The following is a 12,497-nucleotide window of genomic DNA, read 5'->3' as shown; positions in this document are numbered from 1 at the left end:
GAAAAAATTACAGAAAATCTGAGAGGGAACGTGGGAATTTGCTATCCCTTTTAGACAAATAGAGGAGAGAAGAGAAAAGCAAGGGCATCCTGACGTGGATCATCTGGAAATTGAACCTTGCAAGTGTAGATAGCTGTGGATGATGCCATGGCTGTGCTATGGAGTGAATTTAAGATTCAAATCCTGCACTTGCTCTCCCTGGAAGCTGCAGGTCAGTATCTGAAGAATTGAGGCCCTCTAGAAAAGAAACGGTGAATTATCAGAAAACTTACATTCTAAGAGACTCTATTTTCAACAATCGCTTGGTTTCGTTTTCTTTTTCTTCTGCCTAAAAAATTATCTATTTTCAGTTAAAATGCGAGGAAGAAGCTCACTCTAAAGCTTGAAAATTTGCCTGCATCATTTCAGCCCACATTTAATTTTAATGAGAGAGTTATATAACCTCCTTTAAAAATAACAAAACACTAACAGAACTGCATTGGCAACATCAGGTGTTCTGCAGAACTGCTCAGATGAATCATATGGAGATCTGCCTGTGAACGTCTGATGAACACGCATTTAACTTAGTTAACCCCCACGCCTGAATGTAGCGATCCAAAGTGACCAAATTTTTTTCTGACGAGTTGTTTTCACAAAAGGATACCAAAATAGTTGCCAGCCTTAGGGCCTCATGGCTAATCATTTCTGTGCTATTTAATGGATTCAAAAGTTCCATATGAATTATTGTGACTATACAAAAAAAAAAAAAAGTGAAAATTTTATGTTAAAAACTGAGCTAGCTGGTTTTTAATGTCTTGCTTCAGAATGGGAAGCCAGCGTTCCTATTTGTTGTACTGAGCCTGAAATCTCTGAAATTGTTAAGAGCATCCCATTAACAGGCAGCTCTGGGAGAAATAAACATTTGACTTTAAAAATGCTCCTTTGGGAGAGAGAACTCAGAGAAAAAGAAATCAGAATCGGTGATTTTGAACCTGTTAAACAACTTGGTTTGGACTCAGTCTTTGACTTCAGAATGTCCCCAAGCCACTGGTTGCTGGAAGATAGAAAGGATGACAGTACACTTGCCCTACTCATTCTCTATCTCTGCGCATCCATTACAAGCTATTATCAGTGACAGGGCATGGACTAGGTGGACCTTCTGATCTGACCTATGTGACAATTCTCACAATGTAGGTTTAGGGAAAAAATAAAAATACAAACAGGCATGGTGTAGTTTTCTGCACGTCCAAATGCATTACAGTTGCTGTAGGAGCCTTTTCTTTCTTCCCTTCATGTCTGATTTAATGGATTCTGTCTGCAGGAAATAACAATGTCAAACAAAGCTAGTTGCTTTACATATTATCAGAGTGATTGTTTGTTATTTCTGAGGACCAAGATGTATGCCAGGCACTTCACTAACAAATGAAAAAAGACCTTAAAGATGTTGCAAATTGAGTGTAAGGCGAGGGCCAATTGTTGGCAGTAAAAAGGAAAGAAAAACACGTGGCAGCAGTGAATGGAAAGGAAGACAGAGGTTAATGCTATGAAGATCCTGCAGTTACTCAAAGGTGCATGACAGAAGATTAATTTAGATCCTGTAATAAACCCCACAAATTTGTTTCCATTTGGTTTTTTTAAAAAAGTCTACTTCTGGCTTCCTGTCTCTTTCAGTGTCCCTTATCCATCCTCTTGCCATGCTGCTGTCATATCGTAATTTTACAATTGCCTTTGCCCATTGCTTTGGGAATTGCTTCCCTTAGCACTAACTCCAGATCCAGCACTTACCTGTACCCAGCCCATACACCCTCTTCCACTGTCTCTCCCACAACAACCAGCCCCCAAGCTGGACAAAAACCTTCAGGAATCTCAAATTGATAATAAAATGGGGGAGTTTTTATTGTCTCCTAGTAGTTGTCACAGTAAGTTCGCGCTAAGATAAGAGATGTTTGATTATGGTGGGCTTTTCCCCTGCCCAGTGAAGGCATTTGTGAGAATGGAGTTTCACACATATGAGCACCTATCTTGTCTTCTATCTTGAAGAAGCTTATGCTTCTTCGCCTGAAGATACTACAAAAGCCAAATCCAATCATATGAAGTCTCCATTATAGGTTGCTCTTCTAGAGTTGTATGGAAAGGTGGGCTCTTTTTGCTAAAGTACCCATTATTTAGAAGGAAATCAGATTTGCCCAGAGCATGCAGAACCCTTTTTACTTTACTGGTGGGGTTGCAGTTGGTGCTGGAATCAGTGAGCGGCAATATAGTTCATAAAATATAAAATAAAATTTAAAAAAAAAAAAAAAAAAAAAAAGAGGAAAAGGGGAAAAGGAAACAGGAAAAAAGGAAAAAGAAAAAGAAAAAAAAGGATAAAGAAAAAGTCAATGCCTGTTGCCAAGCTTGTGAGAGGACTGGGTTGGTCCTGTGTACCTACGCACAAGACACTATACAAAGACAACACTTACAGATCAAAAGCAATGCTCTTGAGTAGGGTTGTAAACAAACAACAGGAAGGTGACTCTGGGTCCTAGATATTTAGATTGCCACGGAGAGCCCAACTGGAACACATGATGGCCAGATGCTCAGCAGGATTTGACTCCATTAGTCATAAGTGACCGTCCCAAGTATTTGAATGCTGTTAGCAAAGTTGGGTGTTCCTCCAAAGCTTTGTAAAAGCCCTCAGTAGCCTTGAGTGTCCACCTCATGCCACAACACCTTGCCTAATTGTTTCACGAAGATTGAGTTATTACCTGCGAAATGGAATAAAGGCCTCATACCCAGAATGTGATAAAATCACCCCTACAGTGTATAAAATAGAAAGGAAAAAAAAAAATGAGTAGGAAGTTTTACTATAGCAACCAAGTTTACATAATATCAGTATGCTTCAAGTGAAAGCTCTAGAAATGCTTAATTTGAGGTACCTTTTTCCAGGGCTAATTTTAAATGAGGTTTATTTCTGAAAATTACTGATTAGCTGCTACTGAGTAGCCCATTGGTTCCTCTTCAATAGCAACTAAGATTTCAGTACTCAAAATTCATTGATCAGTTCTAGCTAATAATTTAATTTTCTTTCAAAAGCTTTTGGTTGTGTGCAAACTGTTCTGTATCTCAAAGCATGATGAAGGGAAATACGTTATGTGGGGTTTTTTTGTTTTAGGAGAAATCACAAAGCAAATAAAAATTCCTTACTCAAAGTTTAAAGGTTTATAAAGCAAAACTTTATTCCAATGTCAAACCTAACTGTTAAAGATGGACTTGTTACAAATAATCAAAGTACTTGCAAAGGGTAAAATTGTACAGAATTGGGTCCATTACGTTGGCTGCTCAAGGAATTTTACTGCTTTCCACATTAATTGCTTACTGCTTTCACACAATTATGCAGCTCTGCACAGATGCTTTGTTCAATTTGTGCTTGTGTGCTTTGCTTTTCTTTCCACTGCCTTTCTTGAACCTCCAGAAATGAAGCCCATAGACTTCCTGGTCACTGATAGACAGGCATGCTCATTTCCTACCACAAAAACAAGATGCTCTATTTTCCTCTATTAGCCATGCTACTCTTTCCCAGCTCATGGCTTATACAGGAGGTATTTCTTTCTGATAGATAGCAAACACCTGATTTGCATTGGTACTGGTACTGGCACTGGTACTATCTGGACCAGATTTCCTTTTCCACTTGCATCAGTGCAAGATCGTGAGTGATTCCACCAGAGTCACTTGAGCCTTTTCCGAATTTGCACCACCACTGCTGAGATCTGATTCTCCCTCCTCTCCTAGAAACTTGCTTTGATGCCAGAGATAAGCTGAATCCAGAGCATGTTCATTGGCTTAGGGGAGAGTAAAGCAGAGGATTTGAACTCTCTTTGTGCTGCCTTGCAGGCTTGGTGGAGTGTGAAGTCACTCAGAAACTTTCCCTTGAAGTGATTCCAAAAGTAGCATTTCCTTGGTGCAACACTGGGGGGCAAGTTGATTAAAAGAATGGCAATTAAGGAATGAGTGAGAAGCAGGATTTGGAGAGGTGAGCACTACGCTGGATTTGGCTGTGGTACATGGAAGGCAAAGGATGAGAACGGTGGCGGTGATGTCAGAGTGAAATCATATACTGAGTGATCCGACAAGTCCTTTGTCTTTCTCCAGCCCTACCTCTATTGCGTGGGTTTCTTTTTGAAGAGGTGTTCATTTTCAAAGGCTGAATTGTTTGGAGAATTGCATCTAACATTATCAGTTTGAAAAGCCTTTTAAATGGTGACTAATCTGCAAATGGGAGGTAGAACTGCTCCATCTGCTTTGTTAGGTGCATGGAGAAACTGAGGCACTGAGAGTGCAACCGTGGAACAGATGGGGTCTGGGCCTCTGAAATGAGGGCACGTTGGGGAAGAGGCATTTGTAGCTGGAATGGAGTTAAATTCCCCAAACTGCTGATTCCAAATTCCAGGTTCCTTCCTTAAAACGGCCATATGCTCCACTAGCTGAAAATGCTTAATATCAGTGGACAATGGTTGCACAGCAATAATGAAGCTCCTCTAAGCTCTTGTTTACCTCTATTGTCTGATACATACTGTGAAAATTAGTGCAGCTTCATTTGCTATTACCCCTCTTCATTTCTCTCGGTACTGTAGTAACAGACCAAAGCTTCAATTTTTTTTACCTCAGCAGTGTTCCTTCATTTTTAATAAAAGTTGCTATTTTGCACACTAGTGCCCATCAGGAATGTGGCAATACCGTTACAGATAACAGAGCCAACGTGCAGATTTTTGTTGTTGATTTATTTTATTTCTCCATATTTGAGACTTAATTCATACATAGGCACTACATAATTTATGTTTGAGAGCCATATGATCTGAATGCAGTTTCTTCCTATAAGCTTTCCTTGAGTCTTATCTCAGTATCTTTTATAGGCTGGGTTTCTTTTTGCATTTGACCCTGTTCCTGCCTCTAACTTTTAAATGGCAAAAGCAAATGTGCTTTGAAAAGTGTGTTACACTGTAGTTGTTAAATAAAGCAATAACCTATGCACTTGTAATGCTTTCTCTATGACCTACTTACATACTACTTCACCCTCCTTATAGTATGATTAAAAGCTGCTTTGAATCCACTATTCCCTCAAGGGATTTGAGGCTAGAATTTAACAAACTGCTGAGAAGGCTTAAGTCAGTAAGAGGGCTTCCCTACAGCTTCTTCCAGCTAATTCACATGTAATTAAAAGGAAAATAAATATTTCAAAAGAACATACGTTCTAATGAAGCATTTTTAAGCACTTACACCTTGTGAAATGGGGCGGATTTATAAAGAACTCACTATCTCATGGTCAGATTTCTAACAAAATTATTTGTGATGCTTCTCTGCTCCCCATCCTTTCTATCCTATGACTTTTCAGCCAGCAGCGGTGGGAATGCAGACCTTGAAAGTGGCTGGGGAGAGTGACGTCTCTCAGATGTAGCACCAGCAAAGCGATGGAGAGGTACGGATCCAGCCACACGGGGTGAAGGGAGGGTGGAGACTTCTTACAGGAATATCTTCATCCTCACAGAGCTGTCTGCATTTCTCCCGAGCTAAAATCTGCCTCTTCTGCAGTGGCAAGATTTTGAAATTGAAAGTTAATCCAACTCTGCTCTGGGCTGGATTAACCACCATGGAGGCCTCAGATCAAAACCCAGGTGGCTGCATCCAGCTGGAGAGAGCTGTGCTGGTTTCTCCTTTTATTTCCACTTTGCACTTATTTTTTTATCCTCTCTTTAGGCCCACGCTCTGGCGGATGGCTGGCGGAGAGGAATTGCGATCAATGGAGTAAAGGAGAGGCATAGCTTTGCTTTGCATTTCTCTACAGAGATGTTTAGGTGCCACGGTGCTGAGGACAGTATGCAAACATATAGAACGGAGCAGATTAATAACACCATAGATATCTGTGCAGGACTGCAGCTGTCCTACGGGGATTACGCTGAGGGCCAAGCAAACCTTTTCTTTCTTTAGACTTGCAAAGTAGGCAAAAATTTTAGCAGCCTGAGGGGTTTTTCTTCCTTTTTAACTGTTTAAAATGGAAAAGTACCTTGAAGAGTGCAATAAACCAGACTCTGAAAACTCACCTAGTCTGTATTTTTATCATCAAATCGATGGTGGTCAAAATTTAACTAAAACTTGGTGCGATTTATAGCATACTCATGCATTGGCCTGCCTTAATTTTATTCTGAAATACTACTTGAAAAGTTTAAGTGTAGTAGTGCTTAATCAGTGTTTGTTGCTTTTTTTGAGTGCTGATTATCTGGAACAAATAGAATTATGAAACGTGGAGAGAGATTCAGAATGAGAAGCAAATACAATGCAGATAAACATTTTGTCTGTCTAGACTGTTCAGATTTTTCAGTAATCTTTGCAAATATGTTAATATTCTTTCGCCTGGAGCTGCTATGTACTGAAGCAAAGAGGTTTTGGGAGAGGCAGAGGAAAATTTATACAGATTTTCAGGGGGCGGAAGCGTGGGGGGGGAGGAGGGGAGGGAAGGGGGGTTGCTTCTCCTGTCTGTATGTGTAGAGTTTGGTGTACGTCTTAGCAATGTCACTTCTGTGCCTTTGCTGTGGACAGCCCTCAGTGCAGCATGACTGGGAAGGGGCTTCTGGTGTGTTACACATGTGAGGGTTTGCTGTGTAAAATCCATTGGTACCTGCCAAAATCCTGTTTTTTGATCAGGTAGGGCTCATTGCCACAGCATCACCTCACGAAGCAGTGGCCCCAGTTTGGGCACTGAGGTCCGAACCGTTTGGGTGGGCAGAGCCCACCGATATATCCATCCCCTGTGCCCTCTGTGCGGTGAGATGTCTGCACCTTCCTACCCCACACATCCCCCCCCGTGACAAGAGGGGGGAGGAGGAGGGGGCAAACCGACAGCTCGAGGTTTTTTAGGCACTCAGGATGAGGGTTTCCCCTCAGTGCCATCTGCAGCTCCAGCAGGGCAAGGCTTGGCGCGACCTCCGTGCCCGAGGAAGGGACAGTCGGCGGAGGCCCCGCTCGCAGCCTCAAAGTTTGCGCGGTGCTCGGCGCGGCTCGCGCTCTCCGCTCGTACGCCGGGCGCGGCGGCGGGGCTCCCGTTAGGCCTCTGCCCGGAGCGGCGGGGCCCGCCGGGGGCTCAGGGGTTAACGGAGAGCTGCAGCGGGGAGGTGGCTCCGCCTCCCCGCTCAGCACCTGGCGCTTCACCGACAGTTGCCTCAGCAGTCGATTTCGGAGGGGATTGGCGGAAAAACCAAGAGGGGGAGAGAAATGTGACAACTGCCGGGGCTGGCGGCTGCTGCGGGGAGGCCTCCGCACCTGTGCCTGCCTCTCCGCCGCCCGGCGCAGTTGTGGGATCCGGCGAGCCCCGCCACATCCTCCCTGCAGACCGCCGCCGCGCCCGGAGCGCAGCATGACTTCTTCGTTCAAGCTGGATTTCCTTCCGGAGATGATGGTCGACGGCCGCTTGCTGGTCTCTGATAGAATGTAAGTGGCACTGGGGCTTCTTCCCTCCTCCCTGCCAGCCCAGCCGAGTGCCTCGCAGTTGCTTTGTGCTCCCCAGAGGGCTGGGCGAGGGAACGCTGGGCGCCGTTGGTGCCAAGGGAGGAAACGTGAGCGTCCCTGCGCTCGGGCTGCGTGCTGTGGAACCGAACCCCGCGCCTCGAAGCCCGGTCCCGCTTCGCACGTCCTGATGGAGCGGCAGCTGCAGCTGCGAGCGCACGGGACTGAGAGCAGGCAGAAAGCAGGGCTCTTTTCTTCTTCTCTCCCTCTGTATTTCTTAAGTTCCGCCAGCTGTCTGGTGCAGGCAGCGCTAATTAGCACGAGGCTGTGCTTTACGTGCAGTTGGAGCGGTGATAAGGTTTATCAGGGGGTGCCGAACGCTGGAATTTCAGGCAGAGAAGCGTTCCCTAGTCTCCTGTCTCTGCTCCATTAATCTCGATCTGAAAGTTTCTGTGATCATCCTCTTGGGCTTTGCCAATTGACAGGAATTTTCAGGTAACCTCAGCCTCGTTGGGGGGAAAAACCAAAAGCTAGGAAAAGGGGGAATGCTGAAAGATACAAATGCTGAGCGCTGTGCTGCGTTTGTACCGTTTCTAGAATGCCTTTTATTTTGTTGCTTTTTCTTTTTTTCATCAGGATGACAGTTGTGGTTTGAGTTGCATGAGAGTGAAGCGAGAGGCTTTGGCATTGAGTCTGCACTGGAGCTATTCTGGTTGAAGCAGCGCTTAAGTTACAAATGTAAATAAACCCGGGCGTGCTGCAGAGACTCTCACCTGCGATTTGCACAAATCGGGTTGTCTGCTGTGCCCCCATCCAAGACGATTTCGACTTTTGTTACCTCTTTTACTGGCAACAAACTTTCTGCTCAGGTGGTATGCTTCCTTTCCTGTCTGAGCAAAGGCATTCGGCAGTAGGCAGTTGTTCAGGCAGCTGGGATTTAATAAGTGTGATAGAGAAGGAGCAGGGGCAGAACCTCCTTCGTGTGAACGACTGTAGAGTTTTTTAGTCTTTAGAGGACAACAGAGTGTGTAAATGCTGCCCGTTTCCTCTGGTTAGTGATCTTAATTCAAATGAGTTCTCTGTTGTTTTCCCTCTCTCCCTCCCTTTAAGGTCTGTGTTCTTATTGGTATCGGTCAGCTAGGCTGAGTTGAAAAAGGTGCTGTATTTCTCTCCTTTTGCATAAAAATAACATAGGGTTTGACTGGGGCACAAAGTTGCACTGAACGTTCAGTTCGCTTGCCTTCCAGCTCTCTGTAGGGTCTTGCCACAGCCACACTTTCCCTTGTCTTCACTGTCTCTGCTTTGATTAGACTTTCTACCTGCTGTCCTTCCGGGCAGTGAGAAAAGCTGCCTCTAACAAAACATGTGCAGGCTCAGAGGTATTATTAACTGCATCTGATGATGCCACGTTATTACTTGAGCTTATATAACTTCATCTCTAACTTGCCCCTCAAGGGGGGAGTACCATGACAGACTCTTGGTTCTGCACGCTGTCTGTGTCTGGGAGACATCCATGGTGTATTTTAACACAGTTTGAAACACGGTCGGTGTTCATCAGGCGCAAGTCTACATGTATGTCCAAAGAAACAGAAATGACTCTAGATATGTCAGGTTTGAAGCACATCTGTAAATACTGGGGTGGGACAATGAAACTGAGGGGGAATTGCTCCCACACACACTTTTTTTTTTTTTTTTTTTTTTGTAGAATTTGATGCTGGTCCCTTTTATTTGTTGCGGAGAGCACTTTGTAATTTCTTGAAGAAAAAAAAACTTCCTGCATCTTCAGTGGTTGTGTTGTGTTGTTCTGGAAATGCTGCCTCCTTGTATTAGCCAAGCTTGCTTTGCTGCCAGTCGAAGTAATTGTGGAGATTGTATGATTTCAAGGGATCATGTGTCATGCATACAAATTAATGTTGAGAGTAAATCCTTGTTAACTAAGAGAGCGTCCATCCTGAAAAAATCTTGAAAATAAATGCTCTCAGTGGAGGCTTTCCAATGCCACCTTTCTAAAACTGTGTAATTTGCTGTTTAAAATGTTATTTCGTCCTTCTAGCAATGTGCATTTATGTGCCAGTCCCCAGCTCTCTGGACTAATCAGTGCTGAAGAGAATGCAGTTTGATTACGCATTAAGGGTCAGGGGCATATTCACACCTTGCCCTTTGGCTGGCCCACCCCAGACGTGCATTGAGACACCAGCAGCGTGCTGTGCTGTGACAGTACAGCGCAGAGCATACTTGAAGTTATGATGCAGCACAAAACTTTTAACCTCGCCATCTGGTCTAGCCATTGAGTATAGCTTCGTTCAGTCTTTAGCAGAAAGGAATTTCCTATTTTAGAGTGAGGCAATTAGCGAGATGCATGTAAAAATCTCTTCTGTTTTGCAGTGAAAATTTGCAGAATAGGATTTTATTTTTTTTTTTTATGCCAGAGGGAAATCAGGAATTGGTGCCATGCAGTATCACTTACACTTCACATTGTTTACACATTCAAAGGTTCTTTGTAAAAGGGGTTATTTTCAGTATTATATGTTCTTTCAACATGCAGTAGGGAAGGAGAATTTTCATTTTTCATATCTATTTTGAAAATCCAATGCTAGCTTCGTAGTGAAAATACTCTTACCTCTCTCAAATTAATTCCTCTCAAATGTTGCAGCCTTCTTTGCTTTGCTGTTGCTGCTATCTAGACAAACATAAGTAAAACAACATCAGATACTTTGGGCATGATTATTTAGTGTAATTAAACCATATGCATAGCATTACTGTGCCTGATTAGTAACTGATTAGCAGTTTTACTGAAGAAGAAAAAAAAATCATTAATAGAAAATAGCATTGAAAAATAGACGCTCCAGGATATGAAGCATGAACTTCTTGTTCTTGAGGGTAGATGGCAAGTTGGATGCTCCATCCATCACAAATTCTTGCCGACATCATTTAATGCTGTAACTGAAAGATCAGGACCTGTTTGATGTTATTCAGAGCTTGCACGTGTTGTTTTTGAGGAAGAACCAAACATGAAGATACAAATGGAAGTAAACGTGTGTATTTGGGCAGGTTTGGAGAGGGTTAATGGTTCCTAAATGCAGTTATAAAGCATGAGTTCATTGTAATTTGCTTAGTAATTTCACTGAGTTACCTGTAGATGCCAACAATATGGTTGTAAAGTGGTTGCTTTGACTATTAACTATTCATCATTGTAAACCCCTACATTGATTTGTGCATTTGTGCAATACCACAAAAGATTTTTGGTTTCATGATGCACGTTCTGCTGCCTGGATTTTCTTTAATGTAAATGACAAATAGCCCTTTTTACTACCAAGGCAAACTCAAATTTTACTGCAGTAGTTCATATCTGGGTATCATGTCAATAAAATGTGATACCCTTGTCAGATGGCTTACAGCAGTTCACATGCAGCTGCTTGGGTTCCGTGGCAATTATGCATGAAAGGTATTCACTGTTGAATTCCTGTCTTTTTTTTTTTTTTTTCCAAGATAAGTCAGAATCAGATAAGTGCAATGTGCTGATTTAAAAGGCAGTGAAGATCAATCTTCAATACTCTTTGCATACATTGTTTAATAAAGAAGGGATGTTGTCATTCATGGGTTGCTTGTGCACTTAACAAACAAAACCTTTCCCCACTAAACGTGCAAAACAGGGACTTTCGCAGCGTAAACTGGAGGTCACAACATTTTTTTTCAACTTCACTTCAGGGGAAGCTCAGCATACTGTCAGAACTAATTTATCAGCTACCTGTTTCTTTTGTACGTAGAATGTCAAACCATGAGTTGCTTACTGAAAATGGATATCCTGCTATCAGCTGTTTTGAATCCATACCCTCACCTTTGTACTGGCATTTCTTTAACTTTGGTATAGCAGTAGCTTTATTTGAAGTATTATGGCTTGTTACTTAACCGTAACTTAATGGACCACGATTCCCTGGGTCATTGTTGAGAGTGCACTGGAAGGAAAGGAAAATTCTCTATCGTTTACAAGGATCTTCAGAAGGGAAGGCAGATCTTTAGGTATCAGCCGAATGATTATGGTTTTGGGGTGCCTTCTCCCCATCCTCTTTCCTAGTAACTGACTAGAGTCGCATTCAGTATTTAGCCTACCATAACTCTTAGCACATTAATATTTAAATATATCTTTCACTTCCTATGATGTGATCTCACAAGTTTTTAAGCCTCCCCCACATGTATTCATCATCCAAATTAATCATCACTTATGATTGCTTTAAAAACTTTGACAAGTCTAAATATTTCATTGGCATTTTAGGATGTTTGATATTTTATAAGCATATGGACTATTCAAATTTCATAATTAATTCATAGGTTAGTATAAAAATACTTCACCCAACTGGTATAGGAGAAAGGTGTACAAAATTCAGTGGTTTGTAAAAACTCCTGGAATAAAAGGAATACATCTTGGCAAGATCCTTCTAGAGAGGATCTTATAACTTAATCATAATTTTTTTTTTTCCATATAAAGCAGAGAGATGAATTATTATTATTTTTCTTCCTTCATTTCTACAGTTTCCTATAGTGGATTATTTCTTGTGTGTACATATAATTGCATCTTCTGACACTGCTTCCTTTGATTAAAGCAGACTGGTGGCTGGGTAAGGCTAACCAGAGGCTCAAGTCACAATGTACAGAATGCATACATAGAGCGAGGATGAGCTTTACTTAGCAAAGATGTGGGAAAACAAGAAAAAAGCCTTCATAGGTGCAGAAAAATGCAGGACTTAGAATGCCTACTTGGAAAATAAAAACTAATTAGGGCAATAAATGTAATGTTCTCAAATAATTGTGAAATAATTATTCCCCTTTAGAATCTTCGTACTTTAATTGCTTTTCCCCCGCATTCTGCATTCCTATGTAAAAGGAATAGAAGCATTCGTGTTCCCTCCAGGATTTCATTTTTCATTTGCAGTAAGCTGCTGGCTTTCTCATAAAGGTTTTCAGAAATATGTTGCCTTAAACGGTGTTGTTCTTCCATATGGTGTTAAATATTATAGGTGAATGGCAGATGTTGAAGTGATAAAATC

General features: G+C 42.2%; 1 protein-coding gene across 13 annotated transcripts in view; it reads left to right on the top strand.

Moving 5' to 3' along the window:
• CELF2 (CUGBP Elav-like family member 2) overlaps nucleotides 1-12,497 on the top strand; it is a gene marked incomplete at both ends in the record, with an annotated part of 367,040 nt that overhangs the window by 124,869 nt on the left and 229,674 nt on the right. For 5 of the 13 annotated variants that reach the window (XM_079532579.1, XM_079532588.1, XM_079532578.1 and 2 more), the window contains one exon: nucleotides 7,364-7,437. The exons of the other annotated variants lie outside the window; for them this stretch is intronic. In XM_079532579.1, the coding sequence (XP_079388705.1) occupies nucleotides 7,364-7,437 (74 nt within the window). Of the gene's footprint in view, nucleotides 1-7,363; nucleotides 7,438-12,497 lie in introns of those variants that run through there. 13 annotated transcript variants of the gene reach the window in all.

The sequence above is a fragment of the Tetrao urogallus genome (assembly GCF_951394365.1).
Source record: "Tetrao urogallus genome assembly, chromosome: 1".
Lineage (NCBI taxonomy): Eukaryota > Metazoa > Chordata > Aves > Galliformes > Phasianidae > Tetrao > Tetrao urogallus.
This window is presented reverse-complemented; position numbering and strand designations above follow the sequence as displayed.